This window comes from Hemibagrus wyckioides, linkage group LG21, assembly GCF_019097595.1.
Source record: "Hemibagrus wyckioides isolate EC202008001 linkage group LG21, SWU_Hwy_1.0, whole genome shotgun sequence".
NCBI lineage: Eukaryota > Metazoa > Chordata > Actinopteri > Siluriformes > Bagridae > Hemibagrus > Hemibagrus wyckioides.
The window spans coordinates 8,984,424-9,010,365 of record NC_080730.1 but is presented as its reverse complement, the minus strand read 5'-3'; the positions used below and the strand labels follow the sequence as shown (position 1 = coordinate 9,010,365).

General features: G+C 40.6%; 3 protein-coding genes across 3 annotated transcripts in view; 2 read left to right on the top strand and 1 right to left on the bottom strand.

Moving 5' to 3' along the window:
* Positions 1-2,271: 2,271 nt before the first annotated feature.
* On the top strand, positions 2,272-3,861 carry si:dkey-42i9.4 (uncharacterized protein LOC492503 homolog). Its single transcript, XM_058373823.1, has 3 exons — positions 2,272-2,436; positions 2,628-2,764; positions 3,353-3,861. Exons 2-3 carry the CDS (start codon positions 2,647-2,649, stop codon positions 3,694-3,696), a joined length of 462 nt encoding a protein of 153 aa, XP_058229806.1. The 5' UTR covers positions 2,272-2,436; positions 2,628-2,646; the 3' UTR covers positions 3,697-3,861.
* Positions 3,862-6,416: 2,555 nt separating this feature from the next.
* Positions 6,417-21,094, top strand: ippk (inositol 1,3,4,5,6-pentakisphosphate 2-kinase). The gene is made up of 13 exons (XM_058373816.1): positions 6,417-6,668; positions 9,425-9,484; positions 9,668-9,763; positions 9,869-9,935; positions 10,690-10,811; positions 10,959-11,048; positions 11,342-11,400; positions 13,170-13,242; positions 14,972-15,239; positions 17,210-17,345; positions 17,604-17,703; positions 17,786-17,865; positions 19,196-21,094. Exons 1-13 carry the CDS (start codon positions 6,588-6,590, stop codon positions 19,419-19,421), a joined length of 1,458 nt encoding a protein of 485 aa, XP_058229799.1. The 5' UTR covers positions 6,417-6,587; the 3' UTR covers positions 19,422-21,094.
* Positions 21,095-21,244: 150 nt separating this feature from the next.
* cenpp (centromere protein P) overlaps positions 21,245-25,942 on the bottom strand; it is a 75,618-nt gene continuing 70,920 nt past the window's right edge. The window contains exons 7-9 of the mRNA XM_058373819.1: positions 22,807-22,886; positions 22,304-22,395; positions 21,245-21,742 (exon numbers count right to left, since the gene is read on the bottom strand). Coding sequence (XP_058229802.1) covers positions 21,624-21,742; positions 22,304-22,395; positions 22,807-22,886 — 291 coding nt within the window. The 3' untranslated portion in view covers positions 21,245-21,623. The remainder of the gene's footprint in view (positions 21,743-22,303; positions 22,396-22,806; positions 22,887-25,942) is intronic.

Sequence of the window (25,942 nt, the reverse complement as noted above, 5' to 3'; positions counted from 1 at the left end):
TGCCCAGAGAAACAGAATGGGTCTGACTTTGACTTTGACTTTGAGAATGGTTCCTGTATTCGCTGTATACTTGCATTTTCTAAAGTGTAGCACACAGTGTCAAGAGAAACAGGAAGTCTTTTGGACAAAAAAAAAAAGAAGAAAACCACTGTCAAAGGTGATGCTGTCAAAAGTGAAGCTACTGGAGGTTTGAAATGTTTGTGTTTGGAATGATGTAATAGCTGTTGACAAAACACGATCCTCTTTCCACGGGGTATGACCTTTTCTCACTTTGTTGCTCCATTAACAATGAGTAATAAGTAGTGCAAACAGAGGTAAAATAAATGAACAAATACAATACCTAATGGACCTAATGGAGGCCGGCTATTCATATCTGTTCTAACAGAATGGAGGATTTTTCCTTTCCTATTCAGTGGTGAGATACTTTAACAGTGATAGACATAACAGAAATGACATCTCTATTTGCACTGCATGTTTTTGTTGTTAGCGAAGCAGTAAAGTTTTAAAAACAAGCTCAGAATTTGGGAAACCCATGAAATGAACGTCATAGACTATATTGCCAAAAGTTTTGGGACACCCCTCCAAATCATTGCATTCAGGTGTTCCCATCACTTCCATGGTTAGAGGTGTATAAAATCAAGCACCTAGGCATGCAGACTGCTTCTACACACATTTGTGAAAGGATGGGTCACAATCAGAAGCTCAGTGATAGGTTGCCACCTGTGCAATAAGTCCATTCGTGAAATTTCCTCACTACTAAATATTCCAGGATCAATTGTACGTGGCATTATAACAAAGTGGAAGCAATTGGGAACAACAGCAACTTAGCCACAAAGTGGAAGGCCACATAACATCAGAACAGTGTTAGGGCATACTGAGGTGCACAGTGCGCAGAAGTCACCAATTTTCTGCAGAGTCGGTAGCTACAGACCTCCACACTTCATGTGGCCATCAGATTAATGCATAGAGAGCTTCATGGAATGGGTTTTCATGGACGAGCAGCTGCATCCAAGCGTTACATCACCAAGTGCAATGCAAAGCGTTGGATACAGTGGTGTAAAGTACGCTGACACTGGATTCTAGAGCAGTAGAGACATGTTCTCTGGAGTGACCAATCACACTTTTCTGTCTGGCTATCCTATGGACAAGTCTGGGTTTGGCGGTTGCCAGGAGAACGGTACTTGCCTGACTGCATTGTGCCAAGTGTAAAGTTTGGTGGAGGGGGGATTGTGATGTGGGGTTGTTTTTCAGGGGTTGTGCTTGACCCCTTAGTTCCAGTGAAAGGAACTCTTAATGCTTCAGCATACCAAGACATGTTGGACAATTTCATGCTCCCAGCTTTGTGGGAACAGTTTGGGGATGACCCCTTCCTGTTCCAACATAACTGCACACCAGTGCACAAAGCAAGGTCCATAAAGACATGGATGAGTGAGTTTGGTGAGGAGGAACTTTACAAAGTCCTGATAGAATACTTTTGGGATGAATTAGAGTGGAGACTGCGAGCCAGACCTTCTCGTCCAACATCAGTGCCTGACCTCACAAATGCGCTTCTAGAGAAATGGTCAAAAGTTCCCAGAAACACACTCCTAAACCTTGTGGAAAGCCTTCCCAGAAGGGTTGAAGCTGTTATAGCATCTCCATATTAAATCCCTAAGGATTAATAATGGAATGTCATTAAAGTTCACGTGCATGTAAAGGCAGACGTCCCGAAACTTTTGGCATCAAGCATTTCAAACATCCACTCATGTCACTTTCTGCAGTCTCAGTAGTACTCTGCTAACAAAGCTGATGAATGAATTTCAGTGGAATTGTACACTTTCTCTGGAAACTTTGGCCACACCCACACTGTGAATCTATTATTGTTGCTAAGCAATATCGGGGCCTTGTGTGTGTCCATGCCAGGGGCCCACTGTCTCATAATCAGTCCCTGACACTACAGAGTGTTTTATGGATTAAATAGAAAATATCTGCACAATTATAACGTTTTTTTTTTAAAAAAAAAAAAGGTTGTTAAAATATCATTCTTAATCTGGAAGAAAGACGCGCACTCGCTGTACGTATGACGTCGTCCCAGGCGTAAAATCCGATTGGACAAGCGACTTGTATGACGCTGGGGAATGTTTACTACCTGACATTCCGCAACGTCTACAACTGCGAAGGCCGAATACCAAATAGACACGGAGTGCACTTGGTAGGGCACGGAAGCTTCTGTATTCCGGTCCCTACGTAGCGCTCTTATAGAGCAATTCCGGGGCGATTTGGGATGCGGCGCGCTGTTGATCCTATTTTGGTCAGTGCCTGTGGAAGTGAAGTCAAGTGAAGTTTGGGCGCAAGAAAGTCGATTAAATTGAAAGTTGGCTTGGGTGTAATGTTCAGATTGCGATTAGAAAAGAGGCAGAAAGTCTGTGTACATTAGTTTCGACCAGTCTGGAGGAGGTGAGTCGTGTTTAATTGTCATTTTATCTTTGTTTCCTGAACAAAGGAAAAGTGCCAAGCTGCTACTACTACCACTTCTACTACTACTACTCAGGCCAGACGACTCCAAGCTAACTTCTACATCAGCTTCATGATCAGTTCAACATAAATGGTGTCTTAGAAAGCAACATGTATTCTGTGATATTTTACAGCTTATGAAAATATTTCGCGATGAAAGCCGAGGTGGCCACAGCTGTGAACTTTATCACCACATTGTTGAGAGGAACAGGACTTCTCTCTGAAGAACAACTCCAAGACTTCAGCCATTCTCTGGAGGAGGCTTTGGGAGGTGAGATTAAACCTGGCATCCACACACACACACACACACACACACACACACACACACACACGACCAAAATATTCATCTTTTCTTCAATCCACTTTAGTTTCTTATTTTCTTTGAAGGTGGACCGGTTGGTTTCTAGCTCAGGGATGAATCTCAGATGAACAATGCCTGCCCAACGAATCCTAGCGATTCAATCAACCACATATAAAAGGAGAAAGCGTATTATTTTGACTTTAAATGAAAGTCACTGATTTATATAAAACGAAAAGAATTGTGAATTATTTACCCCACTGAGCATTAGGCATGTGGCAAATTGATTGAGGTAAAATAATTCCTTTTGTTGTGAGATGGACATAATGGGAAATGCTGACCGGTGGCTGATTTAGTGCCACAGTGTCCTGTTTTATTTAAATGTGTACGCTCTTCTACAAAATAGCTATGGATGAACTTCTACAATAAACAAATCTTGAAATCGAACAGCACAAAACAGGCTTTAGCGTTTTAATAGGACAGATTTGATCTCATGCTGCCTTTCTTGAGATCCTTATTGGTTTAAGTTTATAAACGTGTTTTTTTTATCTTTGTTTTTAGAGCATTATGAGCACCACTGGTTCCCCGATGCACCTTTCAGAGGATCGGGATATCGCTGTATTCGGATCAATCACAGGATGGACCCGCTAGTAGGAAAAGCCGCTTACACCGTCGGCCTCAGCAGGGAGCAGCTTTTCTCCCTCTTACCCAGCGAGCTTACAATGTGGGTTGACCCCTACGAAGTGTCCTATCGTATAGGGGAGGATGGGTCCATATGTGTACTGTACGAGTCCGCACCGCCGCAGGAGACTCGTCTGAACTCTGTGGACAGCTGCAAAGAGAAACTGCGAATCAGTCACTCAAGCCCGTCCAAATCCTTCACTGTGATGACCGTGTCCAGTTAATGTCTCTGTACGGCTGGCATATGTCTTACGTTGTTCTGTTTTTTTTTTAACGATGATTTTTAGTGACTGATGAATTTGGATATATTTTGATTCAATGCTTGATTTTAACAACTGTAAAAATTTGTACATTTTTTTTATACATTTTAATTAAAATCGATGCTTCGATGTTTTTCACTGTTTTTTTTTTTTTGTTTTTTTTTATATTTGCATTGTATATAATATATTGTAGATGAAAGCGTAGCCCATTTATTGCTATACACAATTTCTCATCTCTACTACATCTATCCAGTGGAAAGGGTTATGAGACATCAGGCTAAGCCTCTAATACCAGGACAGGTCAGTGTTGCTGCTGTTAGAAAGATCAGCCACCTAAATATCTCCTCAGATGTAGCATAGGGTGGTCTGAATTAATGTTCAGCAGTTCATTAAAACATGAATGAACGTCTGCTATACATCAGGACATGTTACATGCTACACCTTATGTGTTACTGACGTTTGCAAGATACAAAAATGTAGCTGTATGAAGTTTAATCATCACAATATATATAATGTACTAATATCTCTGAAAGTATTGGAACGGCAAGGCCAATCCCTTTTTTTCTTTTTTTTTTTTTTTGGAGATATTTAAGTTTGAGATCGAGTTGAATTGATAGATCAGCAATAATTTAGAACATAGTGACCTTTGTTCGAACTCAACCATTTTCAACTTATTGGAACACGTGACTGACCAGTCTTTCGTGCTGCCAAGGTGCTTTAAATAATTAATAGCTCTGAATGTTTAGGTTTGATCCCCCCGGGTTTCAATTTTGTAGACTGGATTTGTTGTAAAAATGAATAAACCAATATAAAGATCCAAATCAAGCTGTTTTGAAGCTGAGAAAAGTAAAAGCATAGCCAATACAACAAATGGTTCCTTGGGTGTACTAACAACCGGACACTGAGGAGGTCAGCTTAGGAAAACAACAGCAGTTCATGACAGAAACGTTGTGAGAGCTGTGAAGAAAAACCCAGAACAATGGCATCACCAACACCTTTCACAGGGCAGGGGTGAAGGTATCACAATTCACCATTTGTAGAAGATTTTGAGAACAGACATTTAAATAAATTGACTGGTCCAAAATAAAATGTGCTGAGCATGGCATAAAGGTTTGCTCACTGTGGTAAAAGTAGGAAACATTCATAAACTGCATACAACAAAACTTAAAACACAGTAAACTTTAATCTGTAAACTGATATGTTGCATTATATTACATTCAAACACAGGACAGCCAGGTGGCTACTTTAAATTGTCCCCAGGTATGAATGTGTGTGTGTGTGTGTGTACATGGTGTCCTGGTGTCCATCCTCTGTGAATTTCTGCATTACTCTGTGTTCTTGAGATCCAGTGATCCATTGAGACCCTGACCAGGATTTAGCAATGTCTGCAGGTGAATGAATGACATTTAAACAACTGAGGCTTTGTTAAATTAATTAAACACAAATGGTCTTGGTAAGCTTGACTAAACTCAGCTAGTTAACTAACTGCATTTGTTGACTGGTGGTTAAACCTTATGTTTTGTTATTGGTTTAAAATAGTCAGTCCTTAATTTATTCAGAGCATAAGGGAATTTGCATTAATTAACATTAAAACATTATATTTAAAAATCATGTTAATAAAGAGCAGTGTTACTCAGATATACTCTGTATTGCCAAAAGTATTGGAACACCACTCCAAATCATTGAATTCAGGGGTTGGGCTCGGCCCCTTAGTACCAGTAAAAAAAAAAAAAAAAAAAAAGTGCACCAGAACATTTTGGACAATTTCATGCTCTCAACTTTGTGGGAACATTTTGGGGATGACCCCTTCCTGTTCCAACATGACTGCGCACCAGTGCACAAAGCAAGGTCCATAAAGACATGGATGAGTGAGTTTGGTGTGGAAGAAACTTCACAGAGTCCTGACCTCAACCTGATAGAACACCTTTGGGATGAATTAGAGCGGAGACTGCGAGTCAGGCCAAAACTGGGACGTCTGCCTTTACATGCACATGAATTTAATATGGAGTTGGTCCACCCTTTGCAGCTTCAACTCTTCTGGGGAAGGCTTTCCACAAGGTTTAGGAGTGTGTTTATGGGAATTTTTGACCGTTCCTCTAGAAGCGCATTTGTGAGGTCAGGCACTGATGTTGGATGAGAAGGCCTGGCTCACAGTCTCCGCTTTAATCCATCCCAAAGGTGTTCGATCAGGTTGAGGTCAGGACTCCACAGTCTTTATGGACCTTGCTTTGTGTTCTGGTGTGCAGTCATGTTGGAACAGGAAGGGGTCATCCCCAAACTGTTCCCACCAAGTTGGGAGCATGAAATCGTCTAAAATGTCTCGGTATGAAGCTGAAGCATTAAGAGTTCCTTTCACTGGACCTAACCCCTGAAAAACAACACCTGAATTCAATGATTTGGAGGTGTGTCCCAAAACCTTTGGCAAATACAGTGGTTGAAGTATTTTCTCTTGATTTCATATGAACTAAAGTAAGAATGGTTTATTCCTAATTTTAATACCCTGGCTAAACTACACAAGTTACGTAGTTTACGTCAAAAGCGTTCAGATCACGCTCTCATCGCCGCCTCCCATTTTTTTTTTAACCAGAAGTGAACAACCAATCATAACGCTCGCTTGAATCCCGTAGCCAATAGGAGTGAGCGGAGCGCGTGTCCTTGATGACGTGTAGGGGAGTCTCTCTCCCCTTCAGTGTGTATGAGAGGAGGTCCGGCGTCGCCTGGCTTCTCCACACAACTTTGCGCGTGGCCTAATCAGCTGTTAGTGGAAGATTTTTTTTTGTGTGTGTGTGTTTATTTATTTATTATTATTAATCGTCGTAACGACTCCGAACACCGCGTACAAACACCGCCGTGTTATGGAACTAGACAAAATGGACGAAAACGACTGGAAATACCACGGGGAAGGGAACAAGAGCCTTGTTGTTTCTCACATCCAGGTAACTGTGACAGGCAGAGACTGGGCGCTAGCCGGGGCTAATTAGCAAACACGCTTTAAAAAGTGGAACAGCAAACAAGGCGAACGCTTTAATCCGAGCTTCGTTTGGACGAACCAAGCTGACTGAAATGTTCGGCTGAAAGTCATTTAGAAAAACCCTTCTTTAGTTAGAAAACTAAGGCTAAGTCCTAATCCTGGCTAAGTGGCTAAGTCTACGTTACGGAGTCATGCGCTAAGTTAGCACACAGACTCTCATCGAGCTTTCTCTGGACCGCTCCTCTCTCACTGTGGACACATGATGTTACACAGATATTTCTTGCTTTTAAAAGTGTCTCTTGCCAAATATCTAGCTGTTAACTGATCATTTAGTCGTATAAGTTGAAACCATATGCCTGAGTCCTCCACGAGGAGATAAGAAACACATTGATGTTCCACCAAAGCAAAGGTCGTGTGTATGTATGTAGAGAGACGTCTCTGAAAGAGACACGATGGATTATTTGGTGTTAGTAAATCTTTTCAGATGATTTTAAGTGTAGGCCATCACTAGCAAGAGTTTGCTGAAGAAACCTGAGTCGAATGTCTTTGGTTTGATTGGTTTATGTCTAATAAGAGAAGTTTGGACTGAAGTCGTCCAGGCAGATGCTTTGTGAGATGGAGGAAGTGGTGATTTCTAAATTTGGCTCTGTTCTGTTTCGCGGATCCTCCTGCTCTGATTTGTTCCACTTTTTTTACTCATCACAATGAAACCGATATCGGTCATCATTTGACATTGTTTTAAGTGAAATATCTCAATTATACACCGATCAGGAATAACATTGTGAGCGTGAATAAGACTGATGATCTCCTCATCATGGCACCTGTTAGTGGGTGGGATATATTAGGCAGCAAGTGAACATTCTGTCCTCAAAGTTAGAAGCAGGAGAAATGGACGAAGCGATTTTGACGAAGAGCCGAATTGTGACGGCTGGACGACTGGATCGGAGCATCTCCAAAACTGCAGATCTTGTGGGGTGTTCCTGGTCTGCAGTGGTCAGTATCTATCAAAAGCAGTCCAACAGTGGTGAACCGGCGACGGGGTCATTTGCGGCCAAGGCACGACGATTCATGTGGGGTGCGAAGGCTGACCCGTGTGATCCGATCCAACAGATGAGCTACTGTTGCTGAAATTGCTGAAGAAGTTAATGCTGGTTCTGATAGAAAGGTGTCAGAATACAGTGTTTAACAGTTTGGCAGCAAAAAGGGAACCATAACGTTATGCCTGGTTGGTGTATCTGCCCTCCTTTGGTTATTAGCTGACCATCTACAGGCTTGTTTTAAGTCTGACCTTGTTTCTATTTTGTCTCATAACTTTTCTGATCATCTTTGTACAAAAAAACAATGGAACATGTTTGTTTGTAAATAATTAGATCGTGTCAGGAATTTCGTCATGTTCGCAAGAGAAAAGTCTGTCTCAAACAAGTTAAGTATGTTTCTCGTGATTAGTAGATTCATTGTTGGCGCTGTACAGATCTCACAGGGGGACGTTGTTATTGCAAGGGGAGTGACAGCGTTGTTTAAAGGGAGAAAAGAACAGCAACGTTTCAAACACAAAAGAAAGCTTTGTTTCTGATTCACCAGTTACAGTGATGTCTAACTTCATATCGATGACAAATCCAGCAGAGAAGAGGTGAGGTGAGACAGGAAGTGCTCGGTTATTTAGTGTTAGTGAACGCAGTAAAATTATACAGTTACACAAAGGATCTGCTCGGTCATGTAGCGGAAGGCGATACGACGAGCGAGGTGGCGTTGACGACGGCGTCGGTACGAAAGTTGCAGTCTGTTTTAGTTGAGTGGACAGATAAGGAAGGGAGAGAACTGGACAGATTTAAGGGCTAAAGCTCAGATGCTGAGGTAGAGATGACGTGAGGGCTAAATCTTTCTAGGCCACGATCAGTGGGTAGTAGTGTGGGTAATGCAGGAAACCATTAGCTGAAGTGAAAATAGACCAGTGTGTCAAACTAAAAAGAAAACTCAGTTTTTATTCCAAATTAAATCGTTTTCATTAAAACGTTTATTGTAAATACTGGGATACTCGTACTGATAAGTGAATAAATCCACACACTGAGACTTTTCACTGTGGGTATATATATATATATATTTTTTTACCAGACCATAGGAAATCTCTGAACAAGATGTACACACTGGGGGTGTTTATTTTTCATACATATGCAGATGTAGAGGAAAAACAAGAAGAAATACCAGATTCTTGTCATCATTGTCTCATGCATCATGAATTGCATGACCAATATCTACAATCTTATTCCAGTTAAGTTAGATAGAGCGGATTATTAGTGTGCATGTTAACATGCTGTTCTTGGCTTGCCTTCTCTTTGGTGGGGATGGAAAATACCAGAAATTTCAGACAAACCAAACCCTTTTTTGTAACACCATGAATAAGTTGTATGGTGCAGACAGAGTTTTGGGTGTGGTGGTGTAAAAAAAAAAACCCAAAAACAGAACAGGAATCTAGTGTGTTTACTGAACACGGTGATGTATAAAATGTTTCAGTTATTCAGATTATTTCTGGTGTAGAACCATAACGCTGTATGTTCACGTAAAGTATAAAAAGCTAAATATACAAATATGACTAAAAGCTGGCAAAGGAGCTCACATCTGTGCAGGAAGTTGGTTAAACCAGGCGTCATGCTGGTGTCTTTTCATACAGCTGTTGGGTTTGTGCACTAACAGATGTTTGGTTTTTTTTTTTTGGTCCATCAGCATTCCAGGGTCCTCCGGCTTTTGAAATACCCATCCGAGGACGCCGAAAACACACATCAGGTACACATCACTATTCTGTGGTTAAATAAATGTTCAGTCCTAAATGTTCAGGCCTGCACTTCTTCCTTTAATCATGTGGCTGTCAGGCTGGATGTTAAATCACGTGAAGCAGCGTGTATGTTTTTAGATACATGAAGAAGTGGTTTATATTCCGTTTCTTTTTTTTCCCCCCTCACCAAACAGACAACGGAACAAGCTTTCCAACACATACTCAACATCGTTGATTATAGCAGGAACGTCATGAAGCCCTTGTTGGGGGAGAAGTATGTGCACAGTGGAGTAAGTAATGTTTGTTTAATTGTCTTTAAAAAAAATAGTTCAGATTGCTTGATCACAGGGTGTGACCTTGCGAGTGGGCTGAAACGTATTTTCGAATGTCCACAGGAAGTCGTTAAACTCCCATTGGACTTTGTACGAAAGCTGTCTTTAAAGATCCAGCAAGAACGCCCAGGTAAGGAAAGTGGAGCAAATAAGTGCCCGTCTATATTTCTGGCCTTATTTATTTATTTTTTTTTGCGCCTATAGGTCAGTCTGTCCACACCGATCTGTCCGTCTCTATAAGACTTGCCTTGTCTTGTCTTTTTCTGATCAAAATCTGACATTATTTCATTACCCAAGCCGAATAAAATATTGTATTTCTGACACCCTGGTGAACCATACAAGGTGCACCGTACGCATATCTATAGAGTACAGATATTATGTTAAATGTAAGATGGGATCAGCATGCAAAGCTACAGTTCTAGCTAAACAAGAAGTGCAGCATGTTACAGTAAACATCCCGAACAATGCAGGCTGTTCAACAGACTAACCAAATACACAAAAGCATACAAGTAGCTTCACATCAGCCAGATGAAATAATTATGCACGTGCAAATTACTCGAGGATTTATACACTGATGAGCAGTCTACGCATCTACGTTTTTTAGATATAAGGTTATGTCAAGGTGACTGGTTTCCAGACCAAATGTTTATATATAGACTTTTTTCCCCCCTCCATTCCCATAATGGCCGTTTCCAAATGTCCACAAAAACAGCGGTGATTTTCCACGTCTTACTGATGAGCTCCAGCTGTAAAGCCGAGACGCTCCCCGTGACCCTCTGCCTTCTGGGAAACATTCGTTTGAAATGTAGTTTACTTTTCCGTGGGTTTTTATAACGGTTGTTCCGCAGCGTAGAGAACTTCTCGTTTCTCCCGTTCTCATGCAGAACTGCGGTGCGATAAAGTGATGGACACTTTCAGTGGGTGTGGCCTGTGCCTTCCCAACCTCACCCACCTTTCGCCGTGCCACTTTGGGGATCGCCGACCTCCTCTGTGTGTGGAAATTAAGGTAACAACTGCAAATGGAAAGCTGAAGACTAGCTAGAGACAAAGTGATGTGTTTCCTGTGAAGGTCTATGTGCTTAATTGTACTCTGTAATTTTATGAACATTATGGTAGTGGTCATGAATGTAAATTTGTTTTGTTTTTTTTGCAGCCAAAATGTGGATTTCTACCCTTTTCAAGACACGTTACCAAGGAATGCAAGAGAAAAGTGTGCCGATTTTGTATGCATCAGCATTTTAAGGTGAGAGACTGTATAAAGCAACTGCTCATGCATATATAATAGGAAGAAGTTTCTCTACTTCTGCTTTAACTCTTGTATCACCAGGCAGCTCGTAGCTGACTACCTCAAAGGGTTAACTCCGGATGTACACTGGAATGTGATGTTTGCTTGTACTGTCATAGTATTTGATTAACTGAAGATTTTAATGGCAGGCGGTTTTGTTGTATGGTATGCGACTGTAACTTGAGCTTAATAACAAATGTAATTCAGATCAGTTCGATTTATTTGTACGGTGTTCTGTTTTCATTGTGCAGCTCGCTAATGGGAAGTGGAACAGGCTCAGCAGGTACTGTCCCTTGGATCTCTTCTCAGGGTGAGTGCTTCCAGAAATTATATAATCAACACTGCAGACTCGCATTGGAACTTAATAAAATCACAGTTGATTGTATGACTGGAAAGTATTTTATTATTTAAATGGGGCGGTGGTGGCTCAAGTGGTTAAGGCTCTGGGTCGTTGATCAGGGTTCACGCCCCAGCACCACCACCGAAAGTTGCCACTGTTGGGCCCTTGAGCAAGGCCCTTAACCCTCTCTGCTCCAGGGGTGCTGTATCATGGCTGACCCTGCACTCTGACCCCAACCTCCAAGGATGGGATATGCAAAGAAAGATTTTGTAATGTATATGTGACAAATAAAGGCTATTTCTATTTCTGATAATAATTATAAACTCTCTGACTTGCTATAAAGGTGCGAGGTCTGTTTGTTGCCACTCGATTGAGGTCCATAAACCAAAAATGTCCATACAAGAATGTTACTGTGGTCAGAAACTGACTCTAATGGGTGTAGAATGGATGATAAAATATCATCAGTATACATTTTATTAGGCACTATTGAATTTTGCAATATTTATTAGAGCCCTAGTTTTTTTCTCCTCCCCCTAGAACACATTCTTTTCTTCATTGGTTTCTAGTTATTATTTATAATAACTTAACATAATTTAACACCACTGTAACAAAATTACAGACCTTCCTCTCTGTGCTTCTGTACCTCTTTGTTTAACCACACTTTGAGATCCCTGTGGCTAACATGCACTGTGTGAGGAAAAGGTGAGGTATTATGTACATCTGCAGGGTAGGCGTGTAATACAGTTGGGCAAACGTAACCGAAATGCCAAACAATAGGCAAGGTGGAGGCAATGAAATGACTCCGTAGTTCACATCTAATCATTTAGCAAACATTCTTATCCAGAGTGACTTGCAGGACATGCGGTTGAAGGCACAGTGATACAAAACATCTAGTGAACCTGCAAAGATTCTTAATTCATCTGAGAGTAATGCTAACACAAGAGCCAGAGGGGTAAATTCAACCAGGTCAACCTTAAATGGTGTTCGGTCCTATATACTTACCCAGAGAGGAATGCAAACTACTAAGCAGCAGAACCATGAGCAGGTTTAGATGTCAGAGTGTAAGCTTTGCCAAGTATGTGGAAGTGAGAGAGTGATGAAATAGGACCCATAATCCAACTGTTCAAACTTTAGGCACATTATTTAAAAGTGTGTGTGTATATATATATATATATATATATATATATATATATATATATATATATATATATATATATATATATATATATATATATATATATATATATATATATAAAAATATAAAAAATTAGGTATTATAGAAGTATAAACAAAGATAATTCCACTGCATGAATATGAAATGCGGTGTTAATGTCTCAGTGGTGTTGGTCACTATGGGGAGCGAGTGTGTTTTGCAAACGAGAAGCTTTGTGTGAAATTAATAGCATTTTAATCTCATCATTTGCACCTCCATGTAAATGCACCAGCATCATCTGACTCATTCTATTAAATTGTTGGCTTTTATACAGTGATCCATCACTCCACAGCTCAAAAACTCACTGAATGGACTTTGGGCAGGCTTATGTTATTTAGCTATGTAAAAAAAAAAAAAAATTGGATCAGTCCTGCAGAGATTTGTAATAGGTGGCTTAATAATTGACATCATGACCAACTAATGAAATGGAAATGTAACAGAAGGATGCCCATGTCTGGGTTTTTATTAAAACCTCTCACACACACATAACTCTGCTGTGTGCTAATGTGTATTTTTTTTTTTCTAGGAACAAACAGAGAATGTATATTGCAATCAAGAACCTACTGGAAGAACCACAAAACAATTTAAAAATATTTAAGGTGAGTTAAATGGCTCATGAACTTTAATGGGAACGCCTCAATGTGAAAGCCTCGACCTATCAAACCAACACGATCTGTGTAGAATATTACAGACTGAGGCACCAGTTATCGCTTACACCACCACCCTGACTTTAGGATGAATAGGGACCCAAGGATTTTAAAAAGGATATACACCGACCAGGCTTAACTTTATGACCACCTACCTAATATTGTGTTGGTCCCCCCTTTTGCTGCCAAAACACAACAAACTGTGATGCTCTGACACCTTTCTATCAGAACCAGCATTCATTTCTTCAGCAATTTGAGCAACAGTAGCTCGCCCGTTGGATCGGATCACACGGGCCAGCCTTCGCTCCCCACGTGCATCAATGAGCCTTGGCCGCACATAACCCTGTCTCTGGTTCACCACTGTTCCTTCATTGGACCACTTTTGATAGATACTGACCACTGCAGACCGGGAACACCCCACAAGAGCTGCAGTTTTGGAGATGCTCTGATCCAGTGGTCTAGCCATCACAATTTGCCCCTTCCTTAAACTCAAATCCTTACGCTCGCCCATTTTTCCTGCTTCTAACACATCAACTTTGAGGACAAAGTGTTCACTTGCTGCCTAATATATCCATACCAGTCACCTGCCAGTGTTCATAATGCTATGCCTGATCAGTGTATACTAAAATGGTGTCTGGGAGGTCACTGTAGCTAATAAGAAAAAGTGCCATTGTGTCGGCTTTTTCCAGCCAAGTAAAGGCATGAAGTACAAGATCTGTTGTAATTTACTCTGGCAAAGGAAAACCCTGTTGACAGGATTGAGTTGCACAGGGTTTAACCTACAGGGACTTTCTCACCATTCATTAGAACTGAGAAAGTGATAAAGAAGTGTGTTGAAATGTCACTCAGTCCTAAAGTTGTAACACCGTGAGACGATCTCGCTGCTGGTTTTACATTTGTCAGGAGATCCTCAAGAGTTAGAGTGATGTGTTCTCTAGAGTTTTCAGTGTTCGACTTAAAGTATAGCTGGGTTTAAAAAAAAAAAAAAAAAAGCTCAAAAACTCGAGTCACTTTAGAAATTAGTTTCAAATTATGAGACCTTCAAGAACACGCTCACGTTAAACTTCTCATTGATTGCTGCTGCTTGTTTGTGATGCTGGATTTCCGAGACGTTTGCATCAGAAGGTCCTGGTTCCTGCCTGACACGTTTCACTGAGTCGTGCTTCTTGCACTTCAGAAACTGGTTTGATTTTAACTGGTAACACAGGAGTCTGTAAATGATGACCAGAGTAGCTCTGGTTAATGACTACATTAGCACTACAGACTAAATCACCCATGTGTGGTTTAGTTTATTAGGTGATTCTATTTCATAATGTTTCTATAAAACAAGAACATGCCATGCAAATTTTCACTGGTTTGCTCATGTCTCTGCCCCCGGTGCCAGTTTAAGGGCTGTTTTGCATGTTTGATTAATGAGAACATGCTTGACTTGTCAGCACTATATTCTTGTGTATTTGGAAGATAAAGGCAAATCACTAGGCATGTCAACAGTAATGGCATTCAAATAGCCTGAACGTTTTGGCCATTGGATCTTTTTAAAATTAATAAAACGCCTGATCAAATTCATTTTAAGACTAGTTTGACTAGTCACACAGACTTGCTGTGAAATGCCTATTCTATGGTGTATCTAAAACCTGGTTAGAGGGATAAAAGTTTGGTGTGCTTATTTATATATTTTTAGGGTGGAGAATTGATATACAGCTGCAGAGATGATGCCAAGCAACAACCCGACTTAAACGAGCTCGTCCAGCACCTGTGGCCCTACTTCCACCACAGCAACGGGCATCAGTCCAGCAAAACTGTCCTCAGTGAGTTCATTCAGGTGATCTGCAGCGCTCTGCTGAGTCCCGGAGACTCCAATCGCTCTGGAGAACAGAGGAAGATGCAGCTCTCTGATAGCAGAGTGCACTGTGAAGCCAGTCCACTTCACAGAGAGCATCTACGCAATGGTGAGGATGGCTTCTTACACTTAAGTGGACATCATCTGTGTTGAGAGAGATTGGAGATTTCTGGTCTGTTTGAGTTGGACAGGGCTGTATCTAGTAGCAGTCTTGCTCTACTGATCAGTGTATCTCTAGTAAAAGAGAGAACCATTACTGAAATGCTCAAAAAAAACCCCTCAGTCTTACCTGAATTATTATTTTTTTTGCTGCTTTCCACAAACACTGTCTAGAAACATGTACACACACACAGTCCTAAAATGCTGACTTGTGTTAAAACAAAAGCATTGTAGAAGCTCCACTCATTACTGCACACTTTTCTAGCACCAACACTGTTCACTAGGTGTTTGACTACTGCTGTGGAGATGCTGCTGTCCATCTGTGATATATTCCTTGAATCTCTCATTAGTAAATGTTTATTTACTGACATTTACCTTTGGCAGACGTCCTTATCCAGGGTGCCTTACATTTTATCGAATTTTTTTTATGCAACTGAGCAATTAAGGGTTAAGGGCCTTGCTCAGGGGCCCAGCAGTGGCAGCATGGTGGACCTGGGGTACAAACTCCAAAAAAAAAAAAAAAAAAACCCATTAAGCTACCACACACCCTCAGATACTGACCGATTTCCATCACAGTTTTCTAACATTTGAAGCCATAATGTCTGGACAATTTAAGGCTCATTTACTCACTCAGATGGTCGTATTGCTGCTCTACCTTTCTCATTCAACTCGGACACACAGGAAACACTTCATTGTACGTTCTGGTTCTGTTTGGTTTTGCCATCCAGTGAACATCCCGTTTATTCCTGTGTGGATGTGAACAGTGCTGCTGCTGCAGTAAGGGTAGTAATAACACCAAGTATAAACCAGGCCATAAATGGCAGCATGGTTGTTATATTTTACATCTCCAAGTACTCAAATAAAACCAAAGTATGAGGAAAAATCTTAAAAAAAAAAAGCGCATATATAATATAAAATCTTTATTAGAACATACAGTAAATAATACTAATAAAATCACAGCCTGCTTGGAGCCAGAGTGAGTTTAGTTTTACATCTTTATTATCTTTTATAAATAATAAAAAATGAACTGGGGCATGTGGTAGCTTAGTGGTTAAGGTGTTGGACTACTGATCGGAAGGGTTGAGTTCATATCCCAGGTCCACTAAGCTGCCACTGCTGAGCAAGGCCCTTAACCCTCAATTGCTCAGTTGTATAAAATGAGAGAAAATGCAAGTAATGCCAGAAATGTAAAGCAGTAGGTTTCATGACAAATGAAGGACAAATCATTTGACAGAACACACATTTTCATGTATGAGGTTTGTTACACTTGTGTACATACAGTATGTGTGTATTATATATTTATATTTATATGGTGCCACTGCTGGGCCCCTGAGCAAGGACCTTAACCATTAATTGCTCAGTTGTATAAAAAAATTTAAGGCACTCTGGATAAGGACGTCTGCCAAATGCCAGAAATGTAAATGTCAGTAAAGTTATATATAGCGATGTAGCTCTGGAAAAAATAAGAGACCACTGTAAAATAATCTCTCTTATTTCTTATGTTTTTTCCTAAAGAAAATGCAAATAATTTTAAACAAATTGTGTTAATGCTTTGGGCAAATATTAAGAAATCAGTATTTGGTGGAATAACCCCGATCTGCATGCGTTTTGGCTCCATGATCTCCACCAGTCTTTCACATTGCTGTTGGGAAACTTTATACCACTCTTTTTGCCAAAAAAGCAAACAGCTCAGCTTTGCTTGATGACCATCCATCTTCCTCTTGACATTCCAGAGGTTTTCAATAGGGTTCAAATCTGGAGATTGCTCTCTTTATTTTATTTTATTTTTTCCAGAGCTGTATATTTTATACATATATTATACACACACATGCACAAACTCCTGACTCCATTTTTGTTTGGTCACCAGTAAGAGAATTTTGTACGTTCCTATATTTTCGTATTTTCAATCCATATTTGCAGGCAGTCCCGGTCTTCCCAAAGACTGTGTCCTTGCCAAAATCCTCCAAGCCCAGATGATGGACAACCTTGACATTGAAGGCCTCTACCCTCTGTACAAGAGAGTGGAGCAACATCTGGAGGAGTTTCCTAATGATAGGTGAGACTTTCACCACTCTCCACTAGACTGTAATGATATTTTATAAGCACTAGGTGGAGTAAACACACAGGCTGAGCTATGAACTGTACTTCTAGTGTAATGAGTTATCACCACCTTTGGGTGGCGTTAGTATGCAGAGTGATCTTTTTTTGCATTGAAGCAATTGCTTTAAAAATTTAATTTAACCCAAACAAACTGTAAACGTTATACTTGGAATTTAATGAACTCAATACACTGATGATATTCTGTGGGCTTCAGGAATACACTGCAGATAGATGGTCCTTATGATCTGAGTTTCCTGGAGAAGGTGAAAACATGTCCTGAAGATGATGGCACTGTAGAGTATGCAGTTGCAAAGGTAAGAGCATTTGCTTTAATCGTTTAAAGTGTTTGAAGGTAATTGAGAACACGCACTGACTCCACTTTCTGAAACAATGCAGGTTCTTCAGTATAGAGTAGCAATGACTGCGAAGGATTGCTCCATCATGATCACCTTTGCACCTTGTGGAGAAGATGAAAAGTGAGTAGCGTGTGTGTGATATTAGAGGTTTGATTTGTGAAAACCTTAAAAATGAAAAGGAGAAAACTGGAGTCAAAGATTTTTATCCTCATCGTCGAGCCTCCTCGTCGTCTCTTTTAATATCGAGTTTGCTACCTTGGAGTTCAGACATGGCAAGAAATGCCAGATTTTTGCAGACCGCCACACAAATATTATCATCTACAGTGACTGGAAAACAGCTGGTGCTGCTTTCCACCTTCACAAATATGACTAGCTGTTTCCCTCTGCCATAATGTTACTCAGCTCCAGAAACTACTTGATTTAATTACCAGAAACCTCTCGTCTGCGCCTGACGTTACCACTAAGACTAACGTATCCTAGTGATATCTTTCTTCTAATCTTCTAATACATAAGACATTTTTCTTGGTTAGTACACGTCGTCCTGCCTGTGTGTTGCTTAGTGACCGATGTCCGTGGCTCTACAGTCACTGCTTTGGAGGCGTTCTCGCTCTGTGTTGCATTATATTCGTAAAGCTAATTTGAACCAACAGGAAATTCCACCAGGTTGGACATGAACCTGGAACCGAATGATAACATTATCAAATTTTCTTACGTGTGGTGTGAGTCTAAAGCAAACTAACAGGTGCAAGGGAAATCTCCACTCAGGATCTTTGGAAACTGGAGAGTGTATATAAATATTGTCGTCTTGGTGAACAAAACTGCACCAGGTTGTAAGCAAATGGAAATCCACACTTGCCGTGATTAAGACCAGCAGCATTGTCTTTTAGAGCCAGGAGCCACTAGGCTGTGCTGTATCCATCCGTGTATAACAGACATGTAGTCTTGTTGATGCTCAAGTGTGCAGGGCTGAGGCAGAACTATACTCAACTGTAGTATAGTTAAAAGATCTTTATGTGAATGAGATCAAAGTTCTATACTTTTTAAGAAATCTAGGCTGCACACAGTTGATGTTTACTCTGACTGAGTGAACATGGCTAGTAGTGACGGCAGAAGAGCTGAATGTTGGTGTTTAAGCCATTTTACTCAGTGTGAGTGCATGAATGCACACGTGCAGAAGTGTGCAATTATCAGAGCATGCTGATGTGGTTTCATGCTTATTTCCTCTCCTTCAATAATGACTCACACAGAAGCAGACTAATTAGGACCTCCATCTTGTAAAAGAATCTTTAGTAGAGAGAGAGAGAGAGAGCAATTTGGCCATGTCTGTATAAATGCTACATTAAAAATAAAGACCGACACATGAACGCCACTTGTGTACGTCTCTACACAGATTAATAAATGAAGTTAGTCTGGCATGGCTTGTTATTCTGACTGTGCTTTGTTCTTCCAGACTACAGCCTCATTTAGAAATCCAGCCTACGAAATCTCGCTTCGCGTCCTCCGTGTCCATCCTGGATTTGGACCCCAAGCCGTACGAGAGCGTCCCGCACCAGTATAAACTCGACACCAAAATCGTCAACTATTACCTGAAGAGCACAATTACCACACAGGACACGCCTCCCTCCAGCCTTTACAGTGAGCGGCAGGACTGCACGCTGCTCTTCCACCCCGTATGAACCTCGCTCTCCTCATGTCACGGCTCCACACGCTGGCAAGAAGGCAAAAACTAAACCTGGAACGCACCATCCTGAGTGTATTATTCTCAGATTATATTTGTTTGTCTCCCCCTCCCATTTAAAATGTGTGCCATGCTTTTGTAATGTGAAAAGCGATCGAACCTTTCGAAGAACGAAAGGCGCAGAGAAAGGAAAGGGGGTGGTCATGTGACGCACAACCGCATTCTAGTGCCAAAAGTGGCTTTCTCCTTCAGTTGGGTTTTTTTTTTTGCTCAGCATGGAGTGTCTCTGTGTAGAGACTAAAGCGAGGGTTCATTGAAATAAAGACTTGATGTAAAACGAGACTACTACTCCGTAACGTTTAGGTCTGTGACCACTGACATTAACAGGATTTACAGTATGGCTAAGAAGACTAAGATTTAGCTCAAAGCCATCACTTTTTGTACGTTCAGTAAGTACTGTACCTTAGTCGGTTATTATTTATGTTTAATCAGCTTTGTTTTGTTTTTTTTCCTTCAGTTTAAACAAAAAAATGCACATTGCATGCTGATGAGTCTTTAACCACTGCATGTGTTTGCTGCTTAATTTGTTCCTAATCTGTTATGGTTTTGCTGGACACGTTGTTTTATAAATTTCCATTTCCCTCCATCTAAAGTGTAGCATGTAATTACCATGAACTGGTCACTTGTGTGCTACAACAGACCCCCCCCCCCCCCCCAAGTGAAATGCCGTTTGGTGAACACTGCACTGAGCTTGGGCTCCTCTTTTGGCCCTTAAACCAGACTCTTGTACACGTTAACCAAAGGCATCTAACATAGAAGTTGCACATAAAGAGTATAAAAGAGCCACTTTCCAGAACTGCACCACCTAAAGAAGTTTTTTTTTTTTTTTTTTTTTTTAAAGTAAAGGCTTCTTCTTTATTATAAAGTAGTTTTAACGAGTTGCCTGTGGCTCAGTACACGCGTCTGGCCCAATTACTTACAGCAGAAAGCACAGCGTTTACTATAGCCAAATCTTTTTATAGAGACTTCTGAGATCACTTTAACTCAACACTATACATCACATCGAAGGACGTGCGCTCGTAGTCGAGGGTCGTATCCGCTTAGAGACGCCAGATCGATCGCATATCTGTGACTTCTAATGCGTCATTGCTTTGGCCATCATTGCTGTGATTTTTTATTTATTTGTTTTTCCTTCCACTTCAAATCGATTGCTGTGTCTAATGCTGTTTTAAACCACTAAAGTTCTCTCTCTCTCTCTTCTTTAGTTAAACAACTGAACGACTCCATGACTTGATTAGACTTTTTACTGTTTTTTTTTTTTTTTGCGCATCAGTTCTCGAGGCCTTAATGGACAGTTAAACAGCCTTTAATATCGGCCAAACTCTTTACTGTTCCCCCGTAAGTGTCCGTGCTGCAGATTTTTAAGTTCAGTAGTCATTACGTATGAAAGAGAGTACAAATGGGACATCTCGTTGTAGTTTGAAGTGAAATCAGACGTAATGCAAGACCGAAGGTTTTTGTTTGTTACAAAGCGGAACTGTTTTGATTTTACACTGCCAGTCAAAAGACTTGGAGTTTGCTTAGTTGCAATTGAGTGCCACAGAAAAAAAAGGATGAACCTAAATCTTTAGTGTAGTCGATTAAATATTAATCAGAAAAGCTTGTATAGATGTAGAAAAGCTAAATTCAGTAATCAAGACGGATGCCATGTTCTTCGTAGCCTTTTTAATTCACTTTGAACTTGACCAATAGATTGATTTCATGCGAAGGTGAAAGCTTTTGATTGGCAGTGTCGGGCTCGATCTGAGGTCTGTGACGTGGTTAACTCGCAGGGAGCAAAACGTTGACTTACTCACTACAAGAAACTAAAGGATGTGTACATGCTAAACTCAAACCCAGGTTCCTATTAATCCTCTCAAGAAATCACAATCACTGTGATGCTGATAAAGTAAGGACTAAACTCTTCACCATTTGAAAAGACAAAGTGCTGTCACATTTTTCTATTTAAATTATTTATTTTTCTAGCTATTGTCTAATGATGTATATTTACATACGCTATGTGCACACGTGGTGACAGAAATGTGTACAGATGGCATTAATAACATTTCTTAAATGGATGATGATGATGATAATGGTGGTGTTTATACTGAATAAAATGATGAAGCAAGCGTACGGTTGCCTTCTTGCGTTGCCAGATTGTTTAAAAACAGACGGATTGTATTAAACCCTCGATCGTAGCTTCCACTCCCAACATCGTCAGGAGACTCCGAAAGCTCTCCGGTGCCGACGCCACCACGTTTTCCGTATCCAGTTTTTGAGCTGTTGATAAAGAAAGCCGGCTTTAGCATCTCGGTACTGCAGCATAGACCATAAACTCGAGTCTCGAGTGGTTTAGAGTTTGGACGTCTGTGCTAGATTTGGGAGAATCGTTGCCTAACCTAGAATCCTAATCTCATCCCATGTGCAAAAATCACTGGTTCATGACCATTAAAATCATTTCACATGGATATTTAGGCCACATGGAACAAGCAGATCATAAGTCTGGTCTAAATCGCTTCGTTTTAATTTTTTAAATATTCATAGATTCAGACCTTTTTTTCCTTCTCTTGTTCAAAATAAAGTTTTTACTTGGTAACTAAATTAAAACAGAATGCTCTGCGTGACCCACTTTGTGGCTGTATCTGTATCTGAATCCCACTTCCTGCTGCAGCACATCATCTTTTATTAGAAAACGTGAACGTTTCAGTAAAATGTCATGAGAAACGGTAACGAGGCCAGTCAGTTCCAGCACCAGGCTATAAAAAGTACTGGTATTTAAAGTGCTGAGCTGCCACAGTAGGTCATGTCTGTTCCTCTGTTATCTGTCCAATGTTTCCTCACCTTGCTCAGGCATTTTCATCAGCAGTTCAATCTTTGGCTTGACCGTTCCTTCTGTACTGACGGTAATGCTCCAGAAAATGCTCATCGTGCACCTGAAATAGAGAAACACCTGTTCTGATGAATCCAAATAAGCCAATGGGTTACACTTCCTTAAGTGTTAGATCAGATGTTAGATCAAGCTCTCAATTTACTCGAACTATTAAGGTGGAACAACTGGAACTCTCTTTACTGGTTAAAGCTACAGATCTGACCAAAGCAATAGGTCCCTGTCTTCAAGTTGCATACTGAAGGGGATAGACTTTACCTCAGGGGGGCAAACTCTACCTAGAAACACCGTGCAATCCAGAATACAACACGGTGGTGCTGTGGAGGTGATCTATCCAACTCTCTACTATAACTGTTATAATTACATTACATATAAGACTCTAGAGCTGGGTATTGTAGTGATACAGGTAACCACTGCGGTGTGACTGAACAATGCTAACAATGATAAAAACCCGTACCCAGGAAGTTGTGGATTCTGGATCACCATGATCTCAGATCTGCAGCCCTCAGGAAGGTGAACCACATCTGGGTATTTCTCCTGCAAAACAAGTCAGACCAAGTTCAGGGAGTTTAATGGTTTACACGCTACTTGTATGCAGGGGGTGAGTGATTTGTTGCTGAGGAATGTGATGATGCACAATGCATTAACTAGAGTTTCCCAGAAACAGAGATTGGACAAATATCTCTGTGAAAATTAAGCTACACTATATTGCTCAAAGGTTTTGGGACGTCTGCCTTTACATGCACGTGAATGTAATATGGAGTTGTCCTGCCATTTGCAGCTATAACAGCTTCAACTCTCCTGGGAAGGCTTTCCACAAGGTTTAGGAGTGTGTTTATGGGAATTTTTGATCATTCCTCTAGAAGCGCATTTGTGAGGTCAGGCACTGATGAAGGTCTGGTTCGCAGTGTCCACTCTAATTCATCCCAAAGGTGTTCTATCAGGTTGAGGTCAGGACTCTGTGAAGTTCCTCCACACCAAACTCACTCATCCATGTCTTTATGGACCTTGTCATGTCATCCCCAAACTGTTCCGACAAAGTTGGGAGCATGAAATTGTCTAAAATGTCTTGGTATGCTGAAGCATTAAGAGTTCCTTTTACTGGCAACACCTGAATTTAATTATTCAGAGGAGTGTCCCAATACTTTTCCCAATATAGTGTATGTTCCTTTATATTGCTCTTCAGATTCCACCATTTGCATACAATCACTTCCTGTTCCCTGTACCAGCTCCCCATGTTCTAGGGAAAATTACAACACAGCAACTCTGACCAGGATACAGCAGTTAATAACAATAAATGGATGAATGATTAAACCAGATGTTCAGTGTCTAACACGCTTCCATGGTAATCAACCTGACCTTTTATAACCTGTGAGCTTCACCTCAGACCTGCATGAGAGTGAGAACCTCCCTCTACCTCTACTCATGTTAGTTCCCACAGGCCCGCAAGCCTAATACACACGTCTACATGCAAGCAGCATCGATGCATTACTGTCAGCTTTGTTCTCATGCACAGCACTGGGAAGAAACTATGAGCTATTACAGATGGATGACAAATGAATGGTAAAACGGTGGCTCTGTCATGCTGTAGGAGGCATTTCACTGGCAGGGATTTAGGTATGCTCGTCTCCTTAGAGAATAAATCCAAGTCAATACAAAGACTGCCTTTTACATTATGATGAAACATTTCTCTCCTGCTTCCAGGATGACTCCGCCTCGTCCACAGGGCGCAAATGGTTTGATGGAAACGAAATAAATGAAAATCACATGCTATGACCTACTCACTCACCACATCTGTACACCTCGGGGAGATTTTGGAGCAACGTGAGGGGGGAATATCTTTTGGAAGATTTGGAGAATCAATGTCGGGGCACACTCCTGATGTTCTGATGATTCATGGTGGTCCAGCACCTTAACTAATGCACTTTACATGGGGGGGGTGGTCAACCGTACTCACTAATACGTTTGAAGTATGCTTCATGATGGATATTATAATCTTTCTTCCATATGATTAAATGTGTCTCCTTTTAGCCAGTGCTAAATACTGTATCATACATCTTATTATAAAATGTTAGTTTACTTTTATCCTGCCATTGAGAAAAGAACATTCCCATAAAGGACTCAACCGGTAATTAATATCTATGATGTTATTAATAACCATGATTTTCCATGTAACATTTATGGTGCATTATAGGCATTAAATTAATCCAAGTTCGATTTAATGGTGCTGTTTAAGTGCACTAAGGAAAATAAAATGAGAAAAAGATCTCATCATTAATTCACTTATTACACTAGCATTAGCTTTATATATATATATACACACACACACACACACACACACATTACCACTCAAAAGTTTGGGATCACTCAAAAATCTGATTGTTTTCCAAGGAAACACACAAAATTAGTCTGAATAGAAACATAGTTAAAGAACTGGACATGCTGACATGTCAGAGTTAGAAATAATGATTTTGATGGAAATGTTTTCTTTAAACTTTGCCTTCATCTTTTGCAGCAATTATGGCTTGGGTTTTCTAGCTGTCAATTGTTCAAGATAATCTGATGAGATTTCACCCCATGCTTCCTGGAGTATCTCCCACAGCGCTGGATTGGCTTGATGGAGTCTTCCTCCGTAGCTGAAATCAAGCTGAAATATGCGAGTGATCCCAAACTATACTATATATAGTAAAAGAGAAATCAATCAAATCCCACTGAGGCTGATTGTTAGGGCCCATAGGGACCACGAGTATATTCCATGTTTTGTACTCAAAAACCAGAACACAAAACCAGACCAAACATCCAATAACCACTTAAAAAAACAATGTCTTTCCATTCTCAAGTTATTATATAAAGCCCACCACAGATAATCTATTCCCCAGTCTTCCTGTGCAGACATTCAGTCTTCAAAAAAAAAAAAAAAAATTTCCAAGAGTTTCTCAGACAGAAAAAAAAAAATCCTCACTGGTGGTCAGTCCTGTCTGCACTGGAGCTGAAGGTGCACATTTCATCTAGTGATGAAAACCAGACTGTGTCTCTCTTACACAGCAGAATCTTTTGTCCATTCTTAAATGATTTTATGTATAATAAAATTTATACATACTCACTGTGATGCTTTTTATTAAAGTGATTTGGATTAAATGTTAAATGAATTTTCGGAGTACATACACCGGTCAGGCATAACATTATGACCACCTGCCTAATATTGTGTTAGTCCCCATTTTGCTGCCTAAAACAGCCCTAAACTGCACTGTGTATTCTGACACCTTTCTATCAGAACCAGCATTAACTTCTTCAGCAATTTGAGCAACAGTAGCTCGTCTGTTGGATCGGATCACACGGGCCAGCCTTCGATCCCCACGTGCATCAATGAGCCTTGACCGCTCATGACCCTGTCACCGGTTCACCACTGTTCCTTCCTTGGACCACTTTTGATAGATACTGACCACTGCAGACCGGGAACACCCCACAAGAGATGCGGTTTTGGAGACGCTCTGATCCGGTCGTCTAGCCATCACAATTTGGCCCTTTGTCAAACTCGCTCAAATCCTTACTCTTGCCCATTTCTCCTGCCACTAACAGTTGGGATACATTAT

Coding starts and splice junctions, on each gene's coding strand:
- si:dkey-42i9.4 (XM_058373823.1), top strand. CDS start 2,647: ATGAAAGCCGAGGTGGCCACAGCTGTGAACTTTATCACCACATTGTTG. Junction 2,765..3,352: donor TCTGGAGGAGGCTTTGGGAG/GTGAGATTAAAC, acceptor CTTTGTTTTTAG/AGCATTATGAGCACCACTGG.
- ippk (XM_058373816.1), top strand. CDS start 6,588: ATGGAACTAGACAAAATGGACGAAAACGACTGGAAATACCACGGGGAA. Junction 6,669..9,424: donor TTGTTGTTTCTCACATCCAG/GTAACTGTGACA, acceptor TTGGTCCATCAG/CATTCCAGGGTCCTCCGGCT. Junction 9,936..10,689: donor GATCCAGCAAGAACGCCCAG/GTAAGGAAAGTG, acceptor GTTCTCATGCAG/AACTGCGGTGCGATAAAGTG.